This window comes from Trichechus manatus, unplaced genomic scaffold (genome assembly GCF_000243295.1).
Source record: "Trichechus manatus latirostris isolate Lorelei unplaced genomic scaffold, TriManLat1.0 scaffold00045, whole genome shotgun sequence".
Taxonomy (NCBI): domain Eukaryota; kingdom Metazoa; phylum Chordata; class Mammalia; order Sirenia; family Trichechidae; genus Trichechus; species Trichechus manatus.
In genome coordinates, this window is record NW_004443981.1 from 9,118,102 (window position 1) to 9,145,751 (window position 27,650).

Here is a 27,650-nt window from a genome sequence, read left to right on the forward strand (position 1 = left end):
TTGGTTCTCGTCGCCTTCCCAGTTCCCTCTTCTGAGCGCTCTGTTTCCTATGAATTATTCCACAGTGAATGTTTGGCCTTTAATTGTCAGGCGTAGTAGTGACTAACTATTGTGTTTTCTCCTCTTCTCTCCCCGATTGGTAGTACTTAGTCATGGATTACTATGTGGGTGGTGATTTACTGACCCTGCTCAGTAAATTTGAAGACAAGCTTCCAGAAGACATGGCAAGATTCTACATTGGTGAGATGGTGTTGGCCATCGATTCCATTCATCAACTTCATTATGTGCACAGGTAATTGACTTCTGATATCTTTTATGGAAACCACATTTACTGTGTTAAAATACTCCTTTCTGAGCTCCTTGACTCCTAGACACCAGGGTGCGGAGCATCTCCAGAAGTTACACAGGTGGCAAGGCCTTCTTGGTGCCTCACAGTGCAGGGTGATCCACCCACACGACCTTCTTTAAACCCCAAGTGCCTGGTAGATCCCAGCTTTCATTGTCACCGTGTGGTGGTGTAGCTCTGGTCAGCTGAAGCCACCTTGCCTTCTGATGCTTAAGTGACACTGAGCCTCTCCCCTGCCAGTACCCCCTCCTGAGGGGCCTGCAGGGCCTGATCCCACTGTCCACTTTCACAGCTCTGCTCCCCGCTGACCCGGCAGGGTCAATGCCCTGTTTCCCACCCTCCCCCTGCCAGCGCTCACAAGAGGAGGATTGGGTTGAGGAAGTAGGGCAGACGTCACAGCAACGAGAAGGACCTGACTGGTGGTGTAGGGTCTACCGAGGAGTCCCACTGTGAGGTGGAAACTGAGGCAGGCTGCCCTACTGCTGTGCTGCCCCCTGCTCCACCCACTCTCCTTGCTGTGAGGGTAACACCCCGGGAGCCGGAGAGGGAGTCTGCCCCTTCACATCCTCTCATTCTGCCATTTAAGGCCCAAAGACTCAGGCCTATGGTGTTTATTTTTCTTTTACTGGTTTTACTTCTATTTTTATCAAAATAATTTTATATTAGAAGTTTTAAAAAGTCAAATAGTTCTACAGGGCTTATGATGAAAAACATGAGTCTCCAGACACTATTTCACTCACCAAGGGTAACTTTGTAAACTCTAAGCTGCTTCTTCCAGTATTTACCTTCATGTTTCTAAATAACAGGCTTAAGTTGCTGTTTTCATGGTTTTTTTTTTTTGTTTTAGACAACACTTGTTAAAATGACGATTTAACTTCACACACACCCACATTCACACTCTCTCCTCACCTCTCTCTCCCACACATGCTCTCAAGCTCTCTCTCCCCTCCCTCCCACCCTCCCAATTAGTAAAATAATAACTTTTGGTTAAATCAGTACTTGGTGTTTATAATGTAGCTATGGAACTATTACTCATTAAATGAGCCTTGTGGTGTACAGTAGATACATTTCTTATGTAAATTTTTGGTTTTTTGTTTTCTCTGGAGTTAATACTTGCCTTGTTTTTTCATTAGCTTACCTGTCTATGTAGCTTTCTGTAATTATGGCTGAATTGTAAAGCTCTGTATATTCAGACATATCTGGCCGTCTCTCTGCCTCGATTTTTCTTGGAGATCTCCCTTCTGGAGCTTTCCTTCTTTCCTGTTCTTTGTACTTTGGTTGCTCTTTATTGTACTGTTCTTATTCTGGGGTTCTTTTCAAGTGCAGAGATTCCCTCCTCACCTGTCTGGAATTGGATCCCTTGTTTTCTAAATCACGTGTCTTCCTCTTTCTTGTTATTGTTTGATTTGGTGGCACACAATCAAACAACAAGTTTGGTTTGGTTTTTTTTAATCCTCCAGTAGTTTCTGTGAAAGGAGAGGTGTGAGATAATTTTGTGGAGATCTTGCCTGTCTAAGCATGTCTTTATTCTGTCCACATATATGGTTGATAGTTTCTCCAGTATGGAATTTTTGGTTGGAAATTGTTTTCCCCTTGGGACTTGGAAGGTTTTGCTCCTGTCTTGCTCTTCAGTGTTGCTGTTGAAAGGTTTGAGGCCATTACGATTTCTGTGACTTTGTATTGTGATCCTTTTTTATCTTTTGGGATTCTCTCTTTATCCCTGTTTGTTTTTAAGTGTCTTGAAGGTTCTCTATCAGTCTGGGCCCAATCAGGAGAGAAACGACACAGTGATTTGGCCAGGGAAAAGTCACATAAGGAGTTGTTCACTGTAACAGAGGAGTGATGGAATGAGGGATCGGCTGGTAAGAAGTAAAGAAAATGCTAAAGAATGCAGGTGGGACTAGCAGATACCAGGAGCAGTCACTACCCCAAGGGCTGAGGTCTGGATCTTGTTGGAGAGGGTACTCTGTGGCTCACAGGATGGCAGAGAAGTCTCTGTAGTGCCACACCACGGGGCTTGCAGGAAATTCTTCTGGAACTTGCTGGAAATCTGCCCTATAGGTGACAGGGAAAGCTGTTCATGGGGAAGTGTCTTACCAGGGCACTCTTACAGAAGTGCCCGATGTAGGGGCGATACAAGAAGAAGCTACTTTCCACACATTGCAGGACTGGACACAGGAGAAGCCACTCCTGCTGAGAGAGCACAACCCACTCCCCCTACTGTCTCCCCAGCACCCTCTACCAACCCAGCTTAGCTTTGGGCCAGCTAGCAAGAAGGATGAATTTGAGGCTGAGAGGCAGTGAGTTGCTCACCTCACACCCGGGTGCTTTGCGGTTCCTGCAGACGTTCCCTGGTGCAGCAGTTCTTACTCCTTGGCTGAGAGCTCTATGTGGAGACTTGGGTTCTTCAGTTCCAGGAAATGTCCTTATGCTTGATCATCTCTTCTGTGAGTTCTCTTTTCTGTCTTTCTTGAAGTCCTATTATTCAGATGTTGGGCCTCTTGGACTGGTCCTCTCATTTTCTATCTTTTTTCCTATTTTTCTTCCATCTCTATGCTTTTTCACCTACTTTGGGGAGAGTTCCTCAACCTCTAGGCTTTATATTAAAGTTTCACTTTTGTTTTATATACTGTCCAAGACCTCTTTTTTTTCTCAGAAGTTAAAAAAATTATAGTAACATCCTGTCTGGCTTCATGATTATAGACTCTTCTGTGTCTCTCGGGTACCAACTGTACATGCGAGTTTACCTTCTGCTGCCCAGATTGTCAGCCTCTTCCTTTTCCTGTTTGTTTGGTCTCTGACTTCCATGTTAGAAGCTCCCTGGTGGCCCTCAGATTTCAGAGCAAGACGTTAAGGAAAAGCTGCACTGGAAGCTGTGTGTCCTGGGAGGGCTTCTCCAGGGAGCAGTCAGACGTGGACCTGGCTGCTCTCTTTGGGGCCTCAACTTCCGTATCCCTGTGCCTCCTCCCTTGAGCCTTTCAGGGTACTCAGAGATGAGTCCTCTCTGTGGAGAGGGAGATGGGGGTGGCGTATCAAGACTTCCACCTAGTCCCCCTGTCTTCCTTACAGCTTTGCCCTGCCTCAGCCATTCTGGGGTTCCAAGCCCAGAGTCGTGGCTCAGTCACTCCTGAGAGTAAATGTCCAGTTTTCTTTCGAGGGGGTTAACTGCTTCTTTTAGAGTTGTCAGCAAGTCCTCAGTGTCAGCTCTGCCTGCAGTGGGACCCAGTGCCCTGTTTCTGGGCATTTCTGGAGTTCTGTGATGCGCAGTGTCCCTTCCCCCAGGCATATCCATCAGTGTCCCGGCTCTGCTCAGTCTGTTACCACTCAGCATCTCCTCAGCCCACAGAATGGTACTGACATCGCCTCTGCTGCCTTTTCATTACTATTCTCTTTGTCCTTGTGGATTTTAAAAAAATATATACATCTTTACTGTCATCTGGAGTGGGGCTTGGCAGGGCCAGAAAGAGGCATGTTGTGTTTAGTCTGTCCCGATCGCCTTCTTTGTGAATCTCTGCTCTGACCGATGGATCCGTTCTCCACCTGATGTGGGCAGGGCTGTGGCTCCGGCTGGCACCGTCTCCTCGCCCCCCTTGGGCACCGACTTCTCTGTTCTCGGGCTCCACATCTGTGCCCTGGCTCCACAGCTGCAGGCCTTGTGCTGTACCCTGGCTGCACTGTTGTGCGTCCGTGTCCTGGGGTGACAGCTGTCCAGATGCAGCTTGCGGGGGCACATCGGGAGGCTCCTGGGGGGGCCTGGCTGGGTGGGTCTGGTCCAGCCTGTTTTCTCCATTCCTCCCCTTCAGCTTCCGCCACAGGCCTCTCGCCGCGGCCTCGTGCTACTGGGAAGATGGTTTGAGCTCAGCCACCTTAGTGATCCTTCCACTCTGGGGAAGCACCTGTGTCATCACACTAGGGCTGGAGTGCAGGCGGCTCACTGACGGCTGTGCCCTTCCCACCGTCAGCCGTCCCCTCCTTGGAAGAGGACAGGATGGTCAAGTCCCCTCCCCGTAGCTCTTCCTTTGGGGCCTCTTCCTTGGTCTCAGGAGGGTCGGAAGCCCCTCTCCCCGCCTCACAAGGAGTGGTGTGGAGTGGGAACAGCCCCTTGTCACGGTACTGTGCTCCCTAGTCTGGCCAAGGGGGTGGGGGCGAGGAGGGCTGGGCTCCTCTTGGAAGCCCTTGCAGGGCGAGGTAGCTCTCTGGCCTGGGATTGGGGTGCAGCACTTTGGGCATAGTCGCAATTGGCAGTTAGCACAAGATCCTTCTCGATGCCCTGTCACACCTCGGCCTCTTGTGCCCCGTCGTTTCCTCCAACATGCACTCCTCGCCCCCCTCACGGCCCCCGTCACAGCCCCCTCACGGCCCAGCTTGTGGCCCCCTCATGGTCCCCCTCACGGCCCCCTTACTGCCCACTCATGGCCCTGTACGCTTGCTGAGCGCCACTCCTGGCCCCTCCCTGGCTCCCGCCGAGCCTGCACTCAGGCCACGGCGCCTCTGGTCTGTCAGGAAACTTTCCTGGAGGAAGCTTCTGCTCCACAGGCCACGATGGCACCCCGTGACAGTCCCCACTCTCCGTCTTCCCATGTGTGCTACCTCATTGCAGGTGAGGAAACTGAGGCCCAGAGAGGCCGAGCACCTGCCTCGGGCCACGTGACTGGTAGGTTCCAGGGTGAGGCTCAGACCTCCTGCCAGCCACCACCTGTGACTCCGTGCTCCAAGACCTGCACTGCGCTGTGCCCTATGCTGCCCTGCTCCGCCACAGGCCCGCCGCGCCATAGGACAAGTCAGAGCAACACAGTCGCCTCTTTCAGGACGATGAGTTCCGCTCAGCGTTTTTCTTTTGTTTTCGAGTGGCTGCTTTTATGGCAGTTATTGTGGAGATTCCCACACGTGGGCCTCATACTCCCATCTTCTTGACACAATGCTGTCTCACTCACGATGGAGAGAGGAGCATCATTGTGTTTGTCACGGGTCTCCGGGGAAATTAACCTGACAGCCTTTTTTGTAGTTGTTTTCCTGTTTTCTCCTCTAGTTAGAAAGCTTTTCTTCTCGTTTTCTTAATTGACTTTGTGAAGATTTTGCTCTGTCATTTGAGTTGCGCGCACATTAGGAGACATTTAATGCGTAATTCAAAAACTTTTTCGCCCCCAAACAGCTCATTACTTAGACCAATTGCTTGAATGACCCCATCTAAAAACAGTTTCGCGTTTTTTGCTGCAAAGTTCAAAAGTGAGATTTTGTGTGAAGCTAGTCCTCCACCTGTCTCAGGTGGGTGCCTTGTGAACAAGGTGAAGGTGACCTTTCCTGGGGTCAGAGCTGAGTGAGTTTTGTTGGCACAAGAGTAACATCACTGGTTGTTGAGCAGACATGGGTCAGAGCTCACGCCATGGCGCTGGCGTCTTTGCCATGGCTGGTGGTGGCCCCGCAGTGTAGGGCAAGGCCCCGCCACTGGCCTTCTGCAGGCTTCATGGCTCTGGCCTGGCTTTGGCAGCGGGAGCCCACATAGCCCCGTCGCTAATGTTCCCACACACCCCGTGGAGTTGCACAGTCCCTCCCCAGAGGTCAGGCAGGGACCTCCAGATGCCTGAGGGTACCGCTGCCGAGAAAGACAGTGTCATATCCTCAGAGAGAGCAGAGCCTCCTGTGTGAATGAAGTAAGAGCCGGGTACATTTTTAAATAAAGGAATATTCAGAGCACAAAAAAGGATTTGGAAAATAAACCGTATAAAAGCAGAAAGTCCAGTAGAAGGGCTGGAAGGGAAAGTAGAGGAAACCCAGTGGAGAGACAGCCAGAAAGGAAAGGTGAGGCGGCCAAGCAGCTCTTGAGCTGCCCCTCCGGCTGGCGAGTGCCCTGGAGGCTGAAGCCTGTTCCCGCACTGGGCACCACCCTCGGCCCTGTGGTTTCACAGCAGGACAGGACACGTCCTGGGGAGCAGTTGGAAGCTGGAGCTGACAGACCACTCAGGACAGGTGGTTGTGGAGTGGGTGCCTTGTTTCAATGTGGCAGAGGAGCAGCTGCTGTCCCTCGTGGCTCTGAATGCTCCATCCACACCAGCGTTTGAAACCACAGGCACAGCTGTCATGGGAAGGAGTTTTCAGAGGAATTCTCAGCCATCTGCTGCAAATGTTTCTAAAACAATGCTGTAGGCCTTGAAGGGGTAATAGGCTGCCGTGGTCCCAGGCCCTGTGGTGGTCCTTGGGACCTTCACACCTTGATGGGCTGCTATCACCATGGTGGCGTGGGCCCTACTGGCCCAGTTAAAGGGCTCTAGGTCTTTGTCCCTACTGTACGAGGCCTGAGTTCATCTGAAAAGACTCAGGCCTTGCCCGGACCATCCAGATGGTCTCAGCCAAGAGGGCCCTTCAGTGATGCCAGAGCCTCTTAATGGCATTCATGCTGTAACCTTGCTCAGCTCTTGAGGACAGTGCCTTTGTAGCCTCCCTGAGTATAGGTAGCCAGTTCACTTCTAAATAATGACATGTATTAACACTGTTGTGTTTTTGAATACAGACTCACACTGCCCAAATAACCCTGAATGCCATTAAAAAAAAAGAAGTAGTGCATGCATATGGTTAGGGATTGAACACAGCTGAGAGGCATAAAAGGAAGAGGGAAAGCCTCCCTGGATGGAGACCATCCGTGGCCTGTCTTCCCAGGTTAGCTGATGTTAGTGTGGCAGGAATTATTGACAGCCAGACGCTCTTCCACCTAGAATGCTTGCTCCCTGTACTTCTGCTCTCTGTGTCATTAAACACCCCGCTAATGGCATTCTCATGGCCTCTTCACCATTTCTGCTGTCTGCTTTGGTCTTTCTAAGGTCTTGGGAAATGTGTGTGTGTGTGGGTGTGGGTGTGTGAAATTATGGTTGGCTGTCTTAAATCTTCTATATAAATCATTTCTCCGTTTCTGTGTGTAATGGATTGAATTGTGTCCCCAAAAAATGTGTGTCAACTTGGCTAGTCCATGATTCCCAGTATTGTATGATTGTCCACCATTTTGTCATCTGATGTGATTTTCCTATTGATGTAAATCCTGCCTCTATGATGTTAATGAGGTAGAAGTGGCAGTTATGTCAGTGAGGCAGGACTCAATCTACAGGATTAGGTTGTGTCTTAAGTCAGTCTCTTTTGGGATATAAAAGAGAGAAGCAAGCAGAGAGTCATGGGGACCTCATACCACCAAGAAAGAAGAACCAGAAGAACAGTGTGTCCTTTAGCCTGGGGTCCCTGCACTGAGAAGCTCCTAGGCCAGGGGAGGATTGATGACAAGGACCTTCCTCCAGAGCCAACAGAAAGAGAAAGCCTTCCCGTGGAGCTGGCACTCTGAATTCAGACTTCTAGGCTCCTAAACTGTGAGAGAATAAATTTCTCTTTGTTAAAGCCATCCACTTGTGGTATTTCTGTTATAGCAACACTAGATAACTAAGACAGAGTTTGGTACCAGGAGTTGGGTGCTGCTCTAGCAGATACCTAAAATGTGGAAGCAGTTTCAAAACTGTGAATGGATAGAGGCTGGAAGAGTTTTGAAGTGCTTAATAGTAAAAACCTAGATTGCTTTGAAGAGACTGTTGGTGGAATTATGGACATCAAAGACAATTCTGGTGAGGACTTAGAAGGAAATGGGGAGAGCTATTACACTGGAGACAGCGCAGGCAGCAAGAAGCAGTGGCAGAGAGACAGCAGCAGCAGAACTAGGAGACCAGCGTGAGACAGCACCAAAACCAATCCATGGAGTGACAGAGCTGAGTGCCTTTATGCAGGAGAGTAGGGTGCCTTCAGGCACTTATCAGTAAAGCTAGGCTTGCTGACCCCAGAGCAAGAGAGCTGAGTGCCTTCTGGCCAAAGTTTACTGGCAGGGTAGGGTGCCCCCAGGCACTTACTGGTGTTGCTAAAGAGCTTTGGAACACTTGCCCCAGCAGGGCAGAAGGGGAGATGAGGCCTGAGGGTCCAAGGGACCTAGGAACCAGGAAGCAGAAGCTGAAGAGACAAGAAACACAAGAAGCAGAGCTACCTTAGTCTCAAAGGGTAGAGCCACAACCTCTGGGGTCTCAAAGGGTGGAGCCATGGCCACTGGTGTTTCTAAGGATGGGGCCACAGCCTCCTAGGTTTCAAAGAGTCAGATCTTCACCAACTTAGTTCTAGAGTGAGGGACTACTGTTCACGAGTGCTAGTGGAATGAGGCCAGATCCATTGCTCAAAGCTGAAGGTTCGGGGCTGCCATCCCCAAGGAGCAGAAGAATGGGGCCTGCTGGGGCTGAGGGGGTACAGTCACCATTCAGATGGAGTGGGAGAATGAGGCCACCCAAAGCTGAGGGAGCAGAGTTGCCATTCCAGTGGGCCTAGAAGGCAGAGCTGAAGCCCAGGACTGAGGAGCCTCCACCCAGAATCCAGACAGTGTGGCCAACACTCAGAGGTCTGGAGAACAGGGCCATTACCTAGATGGTCTCAGAGAACAGAGGATTGATTTCAAGCCTTGAGAGCTTAATGTAATGTGTTCTGCTGACTTGCTTGGTGCCTGTCAACCTTTCCTTTCCTCCATTTTCTCCCATTTGTAATGGAACTGTCTAGCTTGTGCCTGTTCTGCCATTGTACTTTGGAAGCAGATAACTTGTATTCTCAATTTCACAGATGAAGCGGAATTTTTGGAATTTTGGACTTGGAGTTGAATTAAGGTTTTTGCTATGATATGATGGGGTGAATAAGTTTTACATGTGGCAAGGTTATGAATTTTTGGGGGCCAAAGGATGGAATGTCATGGATTGAATCATGTCCCCTAAAAATGTGTGTCAACTTGGCTAGTCCATAATTCCCAATATTGTGTGATTGTCAACCATTTTGTCATCTGATGTGATTTTCCTGTTGTTGTAAATCTCATCTCTATGTTAATGAGGTGGGATCAGCAGCAGTTATGTCAGTGAGGACTCAATCTACAAGATTAGGTTGTGTCTTAAGTTAGTCTGTTTTGAGATATAAAAGACAAAAGCAAGCAAAGAGACATAGGTCCTCATATCACCAAGAAGGAAGAGCCAGAAGAACAGCGTGTCCTTTAGACCTGGGATCCCTGCACTGAGAAGCTCCTAGGTCAGGAGAAGATTGATGACAAGGACCTTCCCCCAGAGCCAACAGAGAAAGAAAGCCTTCCCCTGGAGCCGGCACTCTGAATTCAGACTTCTAGCCTCCTAGACTGTGAGAGAATAAATTTCTCTTTGTTAAAGCCATCCACTCGTGGTATTTCTATTATAGCAGCAGTAGATAACTAAGAGACTCTGCAAATTGTTCTGTCTTCCATTCCGAAACCAAAAAGTTAAAAAGACAAGATGGGGAGACGACCCAGTGTGTTCTGATTGGAGTAAAGTAGTCCCATCACCCTGTTCTTTAATCTGTTCCTTCCTGGAAGGCAAGCACAGAGCTCATTATAAAACCTCATCGAGCTTCTGTTAATATATTCTGTTAGCGTTACTTCAAGAAAGTCCTCCGTCTCGTTAAGTGAGTCACCCTTCATTACTTACATGTGTGCCGTGCAGAGGGGATGGAGACTTGATGACGTCAGGAATGGGGGTGAGGGGCAGTGAGTGCCACAGCACGGTGGTCACATGGGACAAGGAGAGGGTCGGTCTGTGTCTGCTTCCTGGGAGAGTATCCTTTATTCCTTCTCTCTCTCCCTGCTTCCTTCCTTTCTCTTTCCCTCTTTTTCTGTGAAAAAAGGAATGCAGAATAAGTGGTCAGAGTGTATTAGATTTCCAGAGAACACTGTCTGTAGACTGGAGCACTTTAGCCAGAGAGAGGCTCATTGAGAATATACTACCTTGTACTAGTGAAAGAGGCCGGACTCCGTTCCTATGAAATATGCCCTCCCCGCCTCCAAAAAAAACCCCAAACCTATTACTGTCAAGTCAGTCCCAACTCTTAACCCTATAGGACAGAGTAGATCTGCCACATAGGATTCCCAGCTATGATCTTTACCGAAGCAGATCGCCAGGTCTTTCTCCTGCAGAGCAGCTGGTAGGTTCAAACCACTGATCTTTCAATTAGCAGTGGAGTACTTAACTACTGCGCCATCAGGGCTCCTTGATCGCGATAAAGCTGTTACTAAAAACAGACTTATTTGTACGTGCTGTTGGTTGTGGCATCCAGCATATCCTTTTCATATAACCCACAGAATAGTCTCTTTTCTAAGGAGATAAATCATAGCTTCCCTTTGTCCAAACACTGGCAAGTCTATGGAGGAAGGGAACATACAATATATTCACTGTTTAAAGAATTATTTATTCCTTTGAAGCAGACTTAATTAAGATTCATTTAGATATGTAGACAGTTCAGAAAAAAGAAGATTTTTATTAGTGAAAATAATACATTCAGCAAATGTTTTAATGTAGATTTCCCTCAGTTTTCTTTTTTGCAAGAAGGGGAGAATAATACCTACATCAGGAAGCTGTTCTGAGGATTAATTGCAACAGCTGTGTAAAGCAGGTGCCGTACCTGGCAGCAGTCCGCACTGATAGCTGGTGGTGGTTGTCGTCACTGCCTGCCCAGTGTTGCTGAGGTCATTGCCCCCTGCAGTTGTGATAGACAGGATGTGTGTAACTTCGCAAGACCGTTTTTATTTTTACAATTGGTTCACTTTGTGTAAATTTTATTAAGGTATATAACATGCATTCAGAAAAGTGCACGAATCTTGGTGTACATTTTTACAGTTTTTTACGAAGTGAACACGCCACCAGCACTCAGGTCAGAAACATTATCAGTGCCCTCAGGGGCCCCATCCTGGCCCCTCTCAACCTCTTCTCCTTCCTTGCTCCCCAAAGGCAGCCACCACCTTAACCTTCAACAGTGCTGCTCAACAGAACGTTCTGTGATGATGGCGGTATTCTGTACTGTGCTGTCCAGTATGGTAGCCACTAGCCCCATGTGGCTATTGAAATATGGCTAGTGGGACTGAGGAACTAAATTCTTCATTTTATTTAAATTTAAATGTGAGTAGCCATATGTGGTTAGGGGCTACCGTATTGGACAGCGAAGCTCTAAAAGCATAGATTAGTTTTGCCTGTTTTTACGTATATATGTGTATAAATACATACAGTCAGCCCTCCGCATCTGAGGGTTCTGCATCGGCAGATTCAGCCAACCATGGATCAAAAATATTCAGGAAAAAAAAAAGACTTAAGGGCTTGGGAACAATGCAGAGGGCAGTACAAGGCAAGACAGGATGTGACCGAGGAACCATATGTGGCTGTGAAGGAAGAAGCTCCTGGGGGGACGGAGGCAGCCACACCCCGACACAATCTGGACAAATGAGGACACTAGGGTTGGGGCTGCCTGACCTTGGATCTGGCAGCGCATGTTTGCGGCAGAGGTCTCAGGTCCAGAAGGAGAGAACAAAGTTTGCAGGTCCAGGACCTAGCACTGTCTGCACCGTGTATGTGTGGGGTCCTCAGTCACCCAGGACCTCCTATGTGAAGGACCCTGGCTTGGAGGGAAGCCTGCAACAGGAGGGCCCAGATGCGGCTGTCCTTCAAAGTGCTTCTTTGATCCAGTGCTTCACACGTCCACACTAACTTGGCCTGTCCATCACTGTTCAATCTCAGAGCGAAACACTGTTCATTCCTGGGTTATGTTTTAAAAAAAAAACAAAAAACTACGCCATTTTATATAAGGGACTTGAGTATCTGAGGATTTTGGTATCCATGATGGGTCCTGGATCCAATTCCCCGTAGATACCAAGGGACAATCGTGTGTGTGTGTGTGTGTGTGTGTGTGTGCGCGCACGTGTGTGTATTTTAAACATACAGATTCAGATCACGCATTCCCTGCTGAAACGTGTGTGTATAAATGTGACTTGTGGCCTTCTCAGGGTAACACATCTAGAGGCACATGATGTCCACCTCCCTTTATTGGCAATTGATTAGATTGTCCGGTTAAGATTTTGTTTGATTTTTCCACTGTAGAGTTAGTATTTAGTGTTTTTTCCCCCTTGCAACTAAAAGCAATGTGTGGGAGACACTTTAAGACTGTGCAGATATCCTCTTCCTCACCAAAAGTTCCTCCCCAGACATAGTGTCTATTGCTGACTTGTGCCAGGACCATCCTGTACTATTATGGTTGCAACATGATGGCTGTCCACCGCCAGGGTTCCCTCTGTGTTTACCAGTCATCAGGCGATGTTCTATTTATTGTCGGCATGGAATCATGGATTCTTGTTTTCCCCCAGAGGTTTATAATCCATCACTGTCTTTAATTTTGTGCTCCAAATGTCCCATATTTGGCCAGTGGAAGCCCATTCTAGGTGACACCTTGTTTGTGATGTACCCTCATCATTTTTTGAGAACTCTCTTAGTTTCTGGCTCATCTTCTACCTTCCCTGCCCCCACCCTAGAATCAGTCGTTTCTCTGAGGGGCCCTGGTGCCATAATTTGGGACATAAGTTCACTCCTGGCTTTCCCCTAGTCCATATATTTGTCTCCCTTCTTTTACAGTGATACCTGTGGCTCCTCAACATCAGCACATTCACTTATTTGCCTAACCCTATAATACATCCAAAATACCATGAGAATTTCCTTGCCCATACTACTATAGAAAACAAGCCTACTCTGAAGAGTTTAGGATCTGTTTGCATTCTTCCCTACCGCACTCTGAGCCCCCACATGCACACGTGAAATTCTGTGTTCAGAAGTTACTTGGACTTGTTCCCCACCCCCTCCGATGTTATCATATTATTCATTTGAAATGTAGTTGGATTCATTGATTTCAGTCCACTTCCCATTTCAAGCTCCCTCTTACCATCTGTGATTTAATTTTATTTTTTAAATATGTAGGACATTAACATGCTTCCAAAAAATCAAAACTGTTCAAATTTATACTCAGAGAAGTGTCACTCCCTTCCTTATCCCTCCCACCTCATTCCCCCCACCTTTTATAAGTAACTAGTTCATTGTCTCCTGGTTTATTCTTTGTGTGTGTGTTTGAGAGAGAAGCTAAATATGCTTTCTTATTTCTCCTTTCTTATGCAAAAGCTAGCATACTAAATAATGTACTTTTGCATTTTACTTTTTTCACGTAATAACATATTCTAGAAATTATTCCACATCAGTTTGTAGAGCTCTTCGTCTTTTTTTTTTTTAACATAATACTCCATTATATGCAAATGTTGTTATTAGGTGCCATCAAGTCAGTTCTGACTCATAGCGACCTTAGGTACAACAGACGTTATGTACAACAGAACAAAATGCTACCAGGTCCTGTGCTATCCTCACAATCATTGTTATGCTGGAGCCCATTGTTGCAACTACTGTGTCAGTCCATCTCGTTGAGGATCTTCCTCTTTTTTGCTGACCCTCTACTTCACTAAGATGATGTTCTTCTCCAGGGATTGGTCCTTCCTGATAAATAACATGTCCAAAGACCATGAGACAGCGTCTCGCCATCCTCGCTTCTAAGGAGCATTCTGGTTGTACTTCTTCTAAGACAGATTTGTATTATATGTAAATACCCTAGTTTATTTAACCAATCTTTTATGAGTGGACATTTAGGTAGGTTTTTTGCAGTGATAAAGAGTGCAGTAATTGAATAACCTTGTGCATACGTATTTTTGTACTGTTGGTGTATCTTTAGGATTAATTCCTAGAAACAGGATTGCCGAGTCAAAAGAGAAATAAAATGCATGTATGATTTTATTAGATGTTGCGAGTTTCTTCCGTAGGGATTGTACCTTTCTGTATTCCCACTAGCACTGTATGAAAGTGCCTGTTGCCGTGCAGCCTCTCCAACAGAATGTCTTTTCAAACTTCTGAATTTTTGCCAGCTAATGGATAAGAGATGGTACACAGTTTAGTTTTCTTTTTGCCTTTCTTGTGAAAGTAAGCATTGTTTTTATGTCTTTGTGCGTATGTGTGCGTGATTTGTCTGTTTTGTTTCTTTTGCCTCTTTTTCTGTAGGATATTTGGCTTTTCTTTCAATTCAGTTTTTAAAAAATATTTGCCCTTTATCTGTAATTTTATGTTGCAGATATTTTTCCCAGTTCATCATTTGTTTTTTGACTTTGTTTATGGTATTTTTTGGGAATCAGATTAAAAAAATTTTTTTTTATGTAACCAAATTTATTGATCTTTTCTTACATCTGGAGTTTGAGTCATAGTTACCCACATTTCTTGTAGTGGTTTCATGTTTTCGTTCATATAGTTCCATTTTTTACATATGGATCTCTGATCTATTTGGAGTTTGTTCTTATATATGATATGAGGAGTAGATCCAATTTTATATTTAAATGTCTCTCCAGCTGTCCTAACAACAATCATTTAAGACTGTGTTTGCCGCAGTGGTTGGAGATTCCATCTTTGTCATATACTCATTTTCTTTATGCAGCCGGTTTGTTTCTAGACATTGTGTTCTGTTCTGTTGTCTTTCTGTCTCTTCATGCACCAGTACTGTATTTCTTTAATTATGGAGGCTTTGTGGTCTGTCTTGAAATCATATAGGGCTAGCCCCCATCATAGCTCTTTCTCATTGGTGTTTTTCTAGCTGTTTTCATATGAACTTCAGTATCAACTTACCTGGCTCCAAAAAACAGCACTTTTTTTGTTTTTAAATCTGTTGGGCTCTCTCAGTGTATACATTTAGCTCTTTTTTTTTTTAATTCCTGGAAAGCTTGGATTATAATTTTAAATACTAGTTCTGTTTCATTGTTCTAATTTCTTCTTTGGGGACTCCAATTATGTATGTGTTTGACCTTCTTTGTCTTTGATTTCCATCTTCAACCACTTTTTCTTTGATCCTTTTTACTTCTTTATCTCATTTTTATTCTCTTAGTGCTTTTCTTGCCTGCATTGCTTTTCATTAAGTTTTCGTTTGAATCTATTCTCCTTTGAGCATCTTGTAATTTAGTCTTCATTTCTGATAAGATTTTATCTCTTTCTTCTATTTTTTCTTTGAGTTAAATCAACTCTCATTTTATTTCATTTCATTTCTTCCTGGTTTTGTCTGTTTTATGTTTTCTTAATTCATTGTGGGGTTTTTGTTTTTCATATTCCTGAATGCTTATTTGAGGATATTTATTTAAGTTTGAAGCGTTGCATTAGAATTTTCTTTTGCGTTGTGGCCTTTTTTCTTAAGAACTTTCATCTTTTGCTCACATTTGTTTGCGAGACTCATCCATGTTGTTAGAAGTAGTTGGTAGTTTCTTTCATTGTGGTGTAGTGTTTATCACATGAATCTAACCCAGTTTACTTATCCATTGTCCTGAAGGTGTACATTTGGCTTGTTTCCACTTTTTGGCTATTATGAGTGGTGCTGCTGGGAAAACACTTGTACATATCTTTTGGTGAACAACTTCCTTTGTTTTTAAAGTGAAGCATGTTTCCTTTCATACTGCTTTGTCATATAAGTTGATTCTGCCCGGAAGGAGCACTAGTATTTTAAAGCCAGCTGCTACCCTGCTTAGCGTTTGGTAGTATATAGAAAATCCATTATTGATTACATGTAGATTGTGTTTAATGTGCTTTTTTAAACATCTACTTTCTCATGCAGATTTTGCAACAGCATAGAACAGTAGTTAAGAAAATAGGCTTCAGTGAGACTGCCTTATGTTTACTTTCCTGCTCTATCACTTGCTGCTGTATAACTTTGGGCAGGTTGCTCAGCTTTGTAAGCCTCCACGCCCTTATCTATAAATTGCTGTTCTTTGAGTACATGGTGCTTTGTCAGCTTGCTGTGGTCTTGCCCCAAATCTTCACATGACTCCTGTAGTTCGTTAGTCTCTGCTCAATTGTCGCTTCCTCACAGTAACCACCACTCACTGTACTTTGGCTCATTGCCTTGTTTTATATTTCTTCATAGTTCTCTGTAGCACTTACCGCATAGACTGCACTGTGTTATACCACCTGGACTCACATTGCATATTTATTTATCTGCATGTTCATTTCCTGATACCTCAGCTAGTTTGCAAGCTTCGTGATGTCAGGGGCAGTATTGTCTGTTGTAGACACAGGGTCAAGAGCAGTGCCTGGCACAGAGGAGATGCTCGGTAAACGCTTGGCGGGTGGGAGGAGTGTAGGAATAATAGGTGCCTTGTTGGGTTAACTGGGGATAAATGAGTTCCTGACACACAGTAATAAGTGGTGCTGGTGGTGGGCACTGCTGCCAAACCAGACTAAATCACTGGGCGGAGATGTTCTTTACTACATTGTTGTAGCTATTAACGCGATGATAGTAGCACTTCCTCAGCTGCTCCACCACTAATTACAGGCTTTGAGTTACCTACTGTGTTGCACGGAAATGGTTAATTTGTGTATTTATTTTACTAACAGAGACATTAAACCTGACAATGTCCTTTTGGATGTGAATGGTCATATCCGCCTGGCCGACTTTGGATCATGTTTGAAGATGAATGATGATGGAACTGTATGTATTTTTGTTGGAGATTTTCCGTTTGGTTTTGGGCTTTGCTTGCAGTAACAAGGGGCTTAAAATTTCAGTTTGAAATACAGTTAACAAACCATGTTTACTAACGTGAATTAAGAAGATGAATCCATTTGCTAAACAGCTGACATTTCTATTTGAGGATTTTATTTTTAAGTTTAAAAACATCTTTAGTGCCTTTGATATTTACCAAAGTAACACATATGCCTCCTAACTCGGGAAGTTTCCAGGTCCCTCACCCCTTGGCATCTAAGAGCATGGCAGCCCCCCAGTGAGTGAGGCAGCTTGGGGTCCTTTCTCACACTGCCCTGTTCAGGCTGGGCAGGTGGACAGACCCTGACTGTGTGGTCGTGATTCTCATTTTGGGGGAGAAGTGAAGCAGGTGACTTCCTGTCAGTGTTTTCTTTCAATGGGTGTCGTGGGCTTAGAGGTAGGGTTCTTGGGCACTCAGAGTGTAATGAGGCCCAGGTGATGCTCCCACAGTAAAACACAAGGATAGCCCCTGGATCCACATCCACGCTCAGAGACCAGCGCTCTGGTCAAGCAGCCCGAGACATGGCCGCCCCAGCTCTGCTCAGAATCTGGCTCAGCAGCTCCCACCAGTGACGGGTGCCACAGTGTTAGGGAGTTGTCCACTTGTCTTCTGTGGCAGCTGTCGAGGTGGTACTCTTCCGTGTTTGGAAGTGTTTTCTTCTTTAAAACCTGTCCGTGTCATAACGTCTAACGAGAAGTATTTCTCCAGAAGAGAGCGGTTCCTTCCATTCTTACGAGCAGGTTTTCAAGTAGTAGTATTTTAAAAGAACCCATAAAACTAGTATCAGTTAAGAGGGTTTTAAAATAAGTAACTGAAGTGATTTACTCTCTTCCCACAAAGCCAGCCTCTCTGGCTGTTACAAGCCTTGACCACATACTGACTCACTGATGTGTTTTTGCAGCCCTCGGACCCAGTCTCCCTGGCTGACTAACATACTGCTTCATTGACATGTTTGTGCATCCCTCAGACCCAGTCTCCGAATGTCTAGAATCATGGCTGTGGTCTGAGCTGGGGCCCTGGCTACCTACTCCCCACCCAGCTTTTTAAAACCTTTCTTATGTCCACACCACTACCATCCTGTGTGACATTTGACCTGTGTCGCAGTGCTACCCTTCTGGTTGTCCCATAATTCACAGGGAGGCTCCTGCAGCCTGGGCCAGGCGGTGTGGATGAGGGGCTGGGCACAGGTGTGGGCATGGGTTCTGCTGACCCCACCGACTGAGCACCTGCAGCATCCGTGACCCCGGCTGCTGCTCTGTCCCTGGGCGCATCTGCCGAGAGGTGCCGAGGCCGAGTTTGATCTTAGCTGGGCAGATCCTCTATGACTGTGGTCTCTGGGTCCTGTCTTGCTCTCAGCCTTGCAGACTTGGAAACCGCAGGGGTAGCCCATGCTGCCCACATGCCCTGGGACTGCCTGCCGGGTGGGCTGCTCCTGCACATCTACCCGTCCTGGGGGTCTGCTCCGTGGGAGCCTGATTATCAGGGCTGGAGGCAGAGCTGGGTGCTCAGCAAGGGTGTCCACTGGGCCCCTGAGTCTTCTGCCACCAGACCAGATGTACATCTGCTCCTTGGACAGCCCAGCCTTTGTGGTCATGGCTGTGCCCTTAGGAGCCCCACTCCTGCCAACGCAGCTTTCTGTAGTGGGGTTGCTGTGCTCAGCAACACCTGCTAGGGTGGCAGCCTGGGAGCTACCCTGCCCCTTCTGGGGCCTTTGCACACCTTTATTGAGATTGACATTGAGCTCATGGAGGCCGCCTTACTCTCGCTCTTCACATACCTTCCCCAGCTGGGTCCTCAGACAGGAACCTGTGACTACACCTGTCTTGGCCTCCGTTTCCATCCAGGGAACACCTATGTACCCAGCTGTGCCTGGCCCTGCTTCCTGATGTTCCACTTGGGGAGACAGGGTGGGCTTGGATGAGCAGCATCCACACCACTGGGAGCCTGCTAAAAAGGAAGCATCTCTGGCCACCCCGGACCTGCGTTTGAGCGAGAGCCTGGTGGGCCCATGCAGGTGGCAGTCTGGGGAATGCTGGCCTGGACACACGTGGGCCCCACACTGCGTTTGGAGCAGCCACAAGAGGCTGGGAAATGCCGGCCACTGTGAGAGGTTGCTGCCTGGCAATGTGGTAGCATTTGGGCCTCGAGAGACGGTGGGTGCTGGGAGCCTCGTGTATTCTGGAAACAATAGTATTTAGTACTGCAAGAGAATATGTACTTTGTGTAGAGTTTTGAATTATTAGGTTTTTAAGTTATGATCATTGGCCATTTTTATTCCATGCTGGTTTCATTTTCTGGTGTCCCTATTTTAGAGAAGGTAGTTAATGTGCAGTTGAAGATGTCCGAGGGTCTCCCTAAACCCAGCTTCCTCTCCCAGGTCCAGTCCTCCGTGGCCGTGGGCACGCCCGACTACATCTCCCCGGAGATCCTGCAGGCCATGGAGGACGGCATGGGCAAGTACGGCCCCGAGTGCGACTGGTGGTCCCTGGGGGTCTGCATGTACGAGATGCTGTATGGAGAGACGCCCTTCTACGCCGAGTCGCTTGTGGAGACCTACGGAAAGATCATGAATCATGAAGTAAGATGCTGTGTTTCCCACTTCTCCCAGGGCCCAGGCACAGGCCCGGGGTAAAGAGAGCAGCGAGCCTGGAGGGAGGAGGAGGGCAGGAGGGGACCGGGGTGCTTGGGCAAGGCAGGTGGCGATCAGGACAGGGAGAGTGCAGGTGTAGGATCCGCTTGAGCTGCAGGCGTGGTGGATGTGGCATGAGAGAAGGGAAGTGGCAAGGTGGTTCCTGGTTTCCAGTTTGGGCCTTAAGTGGGGACGATGGTGTTCTTTGAGCCCAGAGTCCCTGGAGGAGAAGGGGCTTCGGTGGAGGCTGGGCCAGGGAGGGAGGCGTGGGGCAGCTGGTGGGAGGGGCCAGGTAGGCAGTTGGACCTGTGGGTCTGGTTTTGTCAGTCAGGTGCCAACTCGGATTCTCAGCCTGCTCTCCCAGGAGTCACTGTCACTAACTGGTCACACGGCCCAGCAGAGCAGTCCTTGTCCTCCTGGGCCCCGTTTCCTTTTTTCCTTTTCCTCTCCTGGCTGTCGTTTTCACTTCGATGTTGCCTTCACTTCTTTCCTTCTTTTTTTATTTCCCTTTTTTGTCATTTTTCTTTTTCTGTATTCTCCTTAGTCAGGTATGCCTTTGTAATGCCATCTCCTCCCTCTTCATCAGCCTGCCTCCAGCATCTCCTTTCCCTGCCTGCTCTGCCCCGCTCCCCACACACGTATCCCAGAAACGTGCCTGGTGGCCGTGGACCTGCCCCCAGCTTCTCCAGCTGATGGCTCGTGGAGGGAAGAGACCAGCACTAGATGTGGCAAATGGTTTCCACCTAGCTCCAAATCAAAGCAAAAGTTACACTGCAAAATTTTTTTCCAAAGTGGAAATATATTTTTCATTTATAAATTAATATATGCATCCTCTAAAATCCAGTCAATCAGAATTGCATACGGTAGCTGGTGGATATCACTCCTCCCCACTTCTCCAGTGATAAATGCTGTTCAGGTAACAATTAGGGGTTTGATGCTAAGAGCACACGCTTCCCCAGGGCCCCTGCGTGGCCTGCTCGGAGGCTTGTTGTGCAGTATCTCATCTAATCTCCACACCAGCCCCTGAAGTCAGTGCTGCTGCTAACCTCTCTTTTATAGATGGAACAGTGAGGTCTGGAGATGAGGGAACACAGGCAGCCGGGGGGCACAGGCTCTGTGCATAGGCCCACAAGCCAAGATTAGTGTGTGTGTGTAAATAAATGACATTCACACTACATAGACCAGTTGCCATTGAGTCAACGCAGACTCATGGCGACCCCATGTATGTCAGAGTAGAACTGTTTTCTACCAGGTTTTCAATGGTTGTTTTTTCAGAAGTAGATCGCCAGGTCTTTTCTTCTGAGGGGCTTCTGGGTGAACTTAAACCTCCAGTCTTTTGGTTAGCAGCTGAGCGCGTTCATCGTCTGCACCACCCAGAGACTTCCGTACTTCATACAGCCAGACTGTTTTGATCAATCTGTTCTTGACATCTTTCCACGTCAACACATTGAAATGTTCCATCCCGTGTGTGTGTGCGCGCGCTCGTGCATACACACACACCATATCTTTTATTACCAAGTCCGTTTTTGAAAGACATTTAGGTAATTTGCGTTTTCCTTGGTTAAAATATAATGTTATGAACATGTTCTGTTTTCTATTTGTGAGTACTTCCACAGAGTACGTTTCCAGATGTAGAATTGTCACAGATGTTGGTGAGATGCACTCTGCCAGGGCCGTGCCAGTTGACAGTTCCCCAAGAGCACGTTGTCAACAGTCTGCCCCTTGGATGGGGAACATTGATTATTGTTTTAATTTACACGCAGTGTGGTAACGAGTCTGCCACAAACAGACCCAGTAAGCCTAATAATGGTGTTTGCTGTTCTGAATTTCTGAATTCTTCAGCTCGGGTTTGCATCTAGTTACCATGAAATAAGAAATGACTGCTGTCTAGAGCAACAGTAAAACTTGGGAAAGTGGGACCTTGCGTAAGGCAGAAACCTGTCAGAGAAGGAAAACCCAAATATTTTCCACCAGTAGAGAGCGATAGAAAAACGGTAAGACTGCACCCTTTTAAAGGTAGAAGACTTACGAGACCCAGACCAACAAGGCAGTCCCATCGAGTTCGGGCTCTCACAGGTTTCACTGTATTTATTTCTACTTTATTTTCTGGAATGTCTGTACAGCTTAGATTTTTCTGAATGAGTCTCAACTTTTCACTGTTTTCTGCCCTCAGGAGCGATTCCAGTTCCCTTCCCACGTCACGGACGTATCTGAAGAAGCGAAAGACCTCATTCAGAGGCTCATCTGCAGCAGAGAGCACCGTCTGGGGCAGAATGGGATAGAGGATTTCAAAAAGCACGCATTTTTTGAAGGCCTAAATTGGGAAAACATACGAAACCTAGAAGCACCTTACATTCCAGATGTTAGCAGCCCTTCCGACACGTCCAACTTCGACGTGGATGACGACGTGCTGAGGAACACCGTGAGTGTAAAGCCACATGACTCAGCATGCTCCACAGTGGGGCCAAGAAGCTCAGATGGTGTTGAAGGTGTTGCTTATCAGGATAGTGAGCCTTACAGCTGGACTGATTTCTTTTTTTTAAATCTGGCAACTGTCTAAAGGAAGTACACATGCTGTTCTAACCCTCACCATGGTCCTAAATGTCCCTTTAGAATTGATGAACCCCTCAGCGTGAGCAAAATTGAGTTAAATGGCTCTTGTTTTAGAACACATCAGAAATGCTTTCGCTTGTATTTTCATGGTGCTTTATACTTACCATACTGGATCCCACTGCAGCTCTGTCATGGGCCTGGCTTCTGTCTGGCTGTCCAGCCTGCTGCTTGCTCCGTTACCCCGCATAGGAGAGCATGTTGAATCTCTTGACCGTCTTAGGTTTCCAGTGTCTAGATTTCTGTTTCTTTACACATCAGGAGTTCAGGAGTGAAGTGATGATATGCGGATTTTGAGTCTTTCCACTGACATTTCAGATCATGGATTTTCCAAATTGGTTTGGCTCAGGGGCTCGTGTGTTGTACTGCTGTGGTCTGACAAGGCCGGGGTAGATGGCTGGCTTAGACATAGTTAGCACCTTGGGCCCAGTAGCATTTTGCTCATGTGTTGTAAAATTATTTTGGCCTCATCAGACCCAAATTTTTAGTACAAACATGTGGCTCGGTTTAGGGGTAGAGAAACTGAGGTTTAACCCAGTGAGAGAAAAATCTTTACTATTGCTCCTTACCTTAGAGAATTTCTCCTACTAAAGAAGTCCCATTTGGTGAATGTTTTGTCCCTTCCAACCTCTTGAAATGAATGACCTTGGGAAAACTATTGACTGTTTAACAGCCTCAAAATGGAACAGAGGTTCTTAAGGAGAAACTACTAAGTGCCCCTTGTAGCTCATTGACAAAGTTGTCTATTTACACTTCAAACTTGATTTGATGGCTCCACATTCAGAACAAGAGCAGAATTGGAGAAAAGACCAAGAAAGTGTTACGTGGAAAGGACTTTTCCTAGACTCTAAAGAAAGTGTTTCCATGCCAAAATGTCCCAGATAGATTTAACTCTGGATTTATTTTGAATAAGGAAGGATCCTCAAACTGAAAAATAGAGTTATGATAAGCTTGTCTCAACAGTCTAACACTGGGCTCCAGATCTCTTCCCTGTGCTTTTGGCCTCTGTTTCAAGCCAGGAGTCTGAGCGTTCCCAGACCTCTGCCCCTGTGTTTGTCAGAGTGACTTCACCCTGGTCCACAGTGTTAGTCTCTGCACAGGATTTTGTTGAGTTGTGGCTCCTGTGGCCTGAAAAGCGTTTGCATATCACTAACCTGGGTTAGGTTTGGCTTTTGACACTATCGTCCTCAGAAACAGTGCGTTTACCCCATTGACTGCGTTGTACATTCAGTGGTAGAGCCAGGAATGAAGAGTGTAAAGATTTGCCAGAACTAAGCTCGCATGCACACCACACCATGGAATCAACATTCTGGAGAGCCACACGGTTCTCCCTGGCACACTTTTTTTTTTTTTTTTTTTTGTGCTTTAAGTGGAAGTTTACAGTTAAAGTTAGTTTTTCGTACAAAAAATTTATACATACATTGTTATGCGACCCTGGTTGTTCTCCCTGTACTGTGACAGCACACTCCTTTCCACCTCAAATTTCCTGTGTCTATTCAAGCAGCTCCTGTCCCTTTCTGCCTGGCACACTCTTAACAGTCACTTTTGTACATCTTTTCCTCTTTTTTCCCCCCATTTGTTTGAACATAGAGTTCACTTATATTGTGTGTGTTCTTGTGCAGGAAATATTACCTCCTGGGTCTCATACAGGCTTTTCTGGATTGCATTTGCCGTTCATTGGTTTTACATTCACAACAGAAAGGTAGGTCCAGATTTCTCTCTCCCCATGGGTGTATGCTTATGTTGGGGGATGGTGGAGGGCATTGTTCAGGGGAGTCATGGCTAGTGGTTTTGTCCTTTAAAAAGGCACACCTGGTGTCTGCATGGGATCACGTACATCAAGAGTTGGCAGACTCTTTCTGTAAAGGGCGGGTAGTAATGGGCTTTGTGGCTGCTTATGGTCTATCCTAAATTATTGTTGGTCTAGCCTATATTATTCACCTGGTGGTGAAGTGGTTAAGAGCTTGGCTGCTAACCAAAATGTCGGCAGTTCGAATCCACCAGCTGCTCCTTGGAAACCCTATGAGGCGGTTCTACTCTGTCCTGTAGGGTCACTATGAGTCAGAATCGACTTGACAGCAGTGGGTTTGGTTTTGGGTTTTATATTATCATTATTCCCTCTGATTCCTTCTTTCTTCTTGTTTATTCTTCCCCTTTTAAATTTAAGCATGTCAACCACTCTTAGCTTACGGACTGTACAAAAGCAGGCCCTGGGTCATAGCTTATCTGACTTATGGGGCATCAGTGTTGGCCAGGTTTGTTGGTAGGAAAGTCGGTGGCCACAGCCATCAGTCCCTGGTTCCTGGTCGTGCTGGGCGAGAGCCATCTCCCCTCAGAGCACTGTGCTTGCTTGTGTAAGAACGTTTGCCTCTGCCTGGTAGATCCCATTGGCAGAGTTGGAGTGCAGTCTGTGGCGGGCATTTTGCCTGTTGGCCTTGACCCCAATTGGGCCTCCTGGCACAGTGGTGCTTCCTGGGGTGGCCATATGGGTTCCAGGGGAGAGGGGTTAGGAAGAAAGACTGGAGAAATAGAGCAATACTTCCAGAGTGCCTGATGGACTGTTCCAGTACTCAGGTACTGAACATCTTCAAGCAGAGGTGATACTTCCGCTTGAGCTTGTAGACAGTCTTTTCTGGTGTGAGATTCCGGGCTAAATAGCACTTAAGCCAAAGTGATGGCTGATGCTGCCTAGCTTGCAGGAAGCTTTGTAGGATGCAGTGGACTTAAGGATTTATTGTCCCCATCACAGAGGCCTTTGACCTTCCTGGTGTCCCCACTCATGGGGGTGCTCATCAGACACCCCAGGGCTCCCTCCCGTGACAGCCCCCCAGGGTGCTGGAGGGACAGCACCCGGGCCTCAGCCTGGTTTTCAGTCATTTGAAAATAAACGTATACACGTGTGCTTAGCGCCTTTAGTGGACTCCATGGAGGAACTCAGAAAACTCTGCTGAAGTCGTTGTCACATAGAAGGCTAAGCAGAACTAACTGTGAAACAGTCTGGAAATTCAGCTGCTAAGCAAGATAATGGTGTGCAGCCCCAGTGTGTGTTTGTAAGTCAGCTGGTCCCTGGTGAGTAGCTGAGCTGTGCTTGTCAGGGCTGACATCTGGAGGGACCATGAAGGTTCCTGAGTCCACAGATAAAGAAGAGGCACCCCAAAGAGTTGGAGGAGCTGTCCCCAGATCACCCAGGTGGCCCACGCTGTTCTGGCCGCCTTCTTATATCCTCGGGCTGGGCCCAGTGGGAGGACTGTCCTGCAGCCCAGCGGCCCACCAACACAGCTTGTTGCCCAGAGGTACCTTTTGTTCTCGCATTTCTAGGGGAGTGTAGGTGATGATTTAGAAGTTAAGTCCCCCTCCTTTGCAGAAGTGTCTTCTTTTGACCAGCTCTGAAGAAGCCTCCTTCTCAGTCCAATGTTGATCATCTAGTCATTTACAGGAAGGAAAGTCTTGTCTAAGCAGTGCTATCTTTCCACAGGTGTTTTTGTTTGCTGATTTAAAGGGCCAGCTTTCGTCCCGGGAAGTGTTTAATGCTAGTGACCTCACAGCACGCCGGCAGTGGAGTGAGGAGCCTCTTTGCCTTGTCTTCCAGCTCCTTCTCAGACCGTGGCTCCCTGAGGAACATGATGCAGTCCAGCACCCTGACCAAGGACGAGGACGTGCAGCGTGGCCTGGAGAACAGCCTGCAGATCGAGGCTTACGAGAGGAGGATCCGGAGGCTGGAGCAGGAGAAGTTGGAGCTGAGCAGGAAGCTGCAAGGTGAGTGGGCTGGCCCCTGTGGGCGCACCAGTCACCATACCACGGCCTGCGCTCATGCCGGTATCTCTCTCACCCACAGAGTCCACACAGACCGTCCAGTCCCTTCACAGTTCAGCTCGAGCCCTGGGAAACTCCAACCGAGACAAAGAAATCAAAAAGCTGAATGAGGAAATTGAGCGTCTGAAGAACAGAATGGCAGGTGAGCATTACAGAATGCAGCAGCTTTGTTTCTGTTCTCGGACATTAATCTCTTCAGAGGAGATTTTGAGAGTCCCTTCCATAAGATGGAAAAGAAAAGTTTCAGCATTGTGTTTAGAGTTCTGGTATTTTGTCAACATATTTAAAATAATTTTATCCAGCTTGATTGATTCTAATATAGTTTTATAGTTACTGGCTAGAATCAATCAGTATCTAATGTTTTATTTCTAAACCTCTCAGGATAGTTCGCAGTTGTCTAGCTTTGTTTTCCTCTGGGCAGCTTTGCAAGGAAATTGCTGTACTTATTTCTGTCTTTCTCTAAATTGAGCCCACATTTCAGTATTTTAGGTGCTAGGTTTGTCGTGACCATCTTTCTTTCGTGGTCCCATGGCTATCAAAGCTTCCTAAAGACTCCCCACAGTTTTTCAGCCTTAACCTTGACCCTGATACGGGCTGACTCTGCACTTGGCTCTCACCTCCTCGTCACACCTTGAGTCTGTCATTGTCTTTCCATTGCCTATCTGAACCTCACCACTCTGATCCAGAAGAAGCCTTTAACTGAGTCCGTTATTTAATGGAGCCTTTATTGCACCCATGCAGGGGCCAGGCCCTGTGCGGCCTCCCGCAGCAGGGAGTGAGACGGACGGGCGGGGGAGTGCAGCCTAGAACTCAGTCTGGAAAGAGATGCTGCTCAACAGGCGATTAGAGTCGGCTTCTGTACATGCAGGGCACTTCTGTGTGTGTGAAGGTCAAAAAAGCCTTGACATGAGAAAGACTGTTACGGAATATTAAATAATTTACTGTCAGTAAGCATCAGGTACCACAAAGTGTTGGCTGTCCATGCATATAAAGCAACACAATTTGTTATTGCCTCGGCCCAGATTCCAGCAGGCTCGAGCGACAGCGTGAGGATGCTGCGGTGCTCCGCCAAGAGCACGAGGACTCCGCACAGCGGCTGAAGGGGTTGGAGAAGCAGTACCGTGTGGCGCGGCAGGAGAAGGAGGACCTCCACAAGGTAGCCGGGTTCCGTTTGTTCAAGAAAGGCTTAAAAGAGGTTGCACAGTGTGCAAGGCTGAGTTCATGGCAATGTCAAAAGACCTCTTCACACGTCAGGCTGCCTGCGGCGGGTGGGAGCGAAGCCGCCCCGGGCCCCCGTCCCATCGCCAGCTCGCGTGCCTGGCCTGCAGCTGGCACTCTCTGTGTATCACCATCTCTCCCCTTCACCCCACCTGCAGAGTCAGTGGCGTTTCCCCCCATCTTGAAGGAAAGGGAGGTGGGAGGACACGAGGGTTTCCCGACACTCACAGCGTCCACGGCACCTGAGCCGTCCTTGCCCACCCCACTCCACCACGCCACCGCTCTGATAATGATCTGTTGGAATTTGGGTGATCCCCCACCCCCAGTAACTGTTCTATGAAATTCATTTTCAGCAAATATGTCGAACTATGTCTCAAACACTTACTAACACCACACTGAGGGGTGTGTTTTCTAAATACATTAATTTATACACTTAAGTAGTTCAACCTGTAGTTTGTGAATTTCCCTAAAATGTACAGAATTTCGAAACCAAATTGTCTTTTAAGTTTTATCACCAGCAGTAATGCATTGAGGGGTGGGGACGGGTGGGACCCCCTGCTGTGAGCAGTCACCCAACTTGCCCTGAGCCAGGC

At 47.2% G+C, this 27,650-nt stretch overlaps 1 protein-coding gene across 1 annotated transcript in view; it reads left to right on the forward strand.

Annotated features, from left to right (window-relative positions):
- The window catches only part of CDC42BPB (CDC42 binding protein kinase beta), a 134,192-nt gene that overhangs the window by 68,929 nt on the left and 37,613 nt on the right, over positions 1-27,650 (forward strand). Inside the window, exons 5-12 of the mRNA XM_004376703.2 lie at positions 144-292; positions 16,642-16,735; positions 19,165-19,365; positions 21,590-21,838; positions 23,649-23,728; positions 25,616-25,782; positions 25,862-25,981; positions 26,862-26,995. Coding sequence (XP_004376760.1) covers positions 144-292; positions 16,642-16,735; positions 19,165-19,365; positions 21,590-21,838; positions 23,649-23,728; positions 25,616-25,782; positions 25,862-25,981; positions 26,862-26,995 — 1,194 coding nt within the window. The remainder of the gene's footprint in view (positions 1-143; positions 293-16,641; positions 16,736-19,164; positions 19,366-21,589; positions 21,839-23,648; positions 23,729-25,615; positions 25,783-25,861; positions 25,982-26,861; positions 26,996-27,650) is intronic.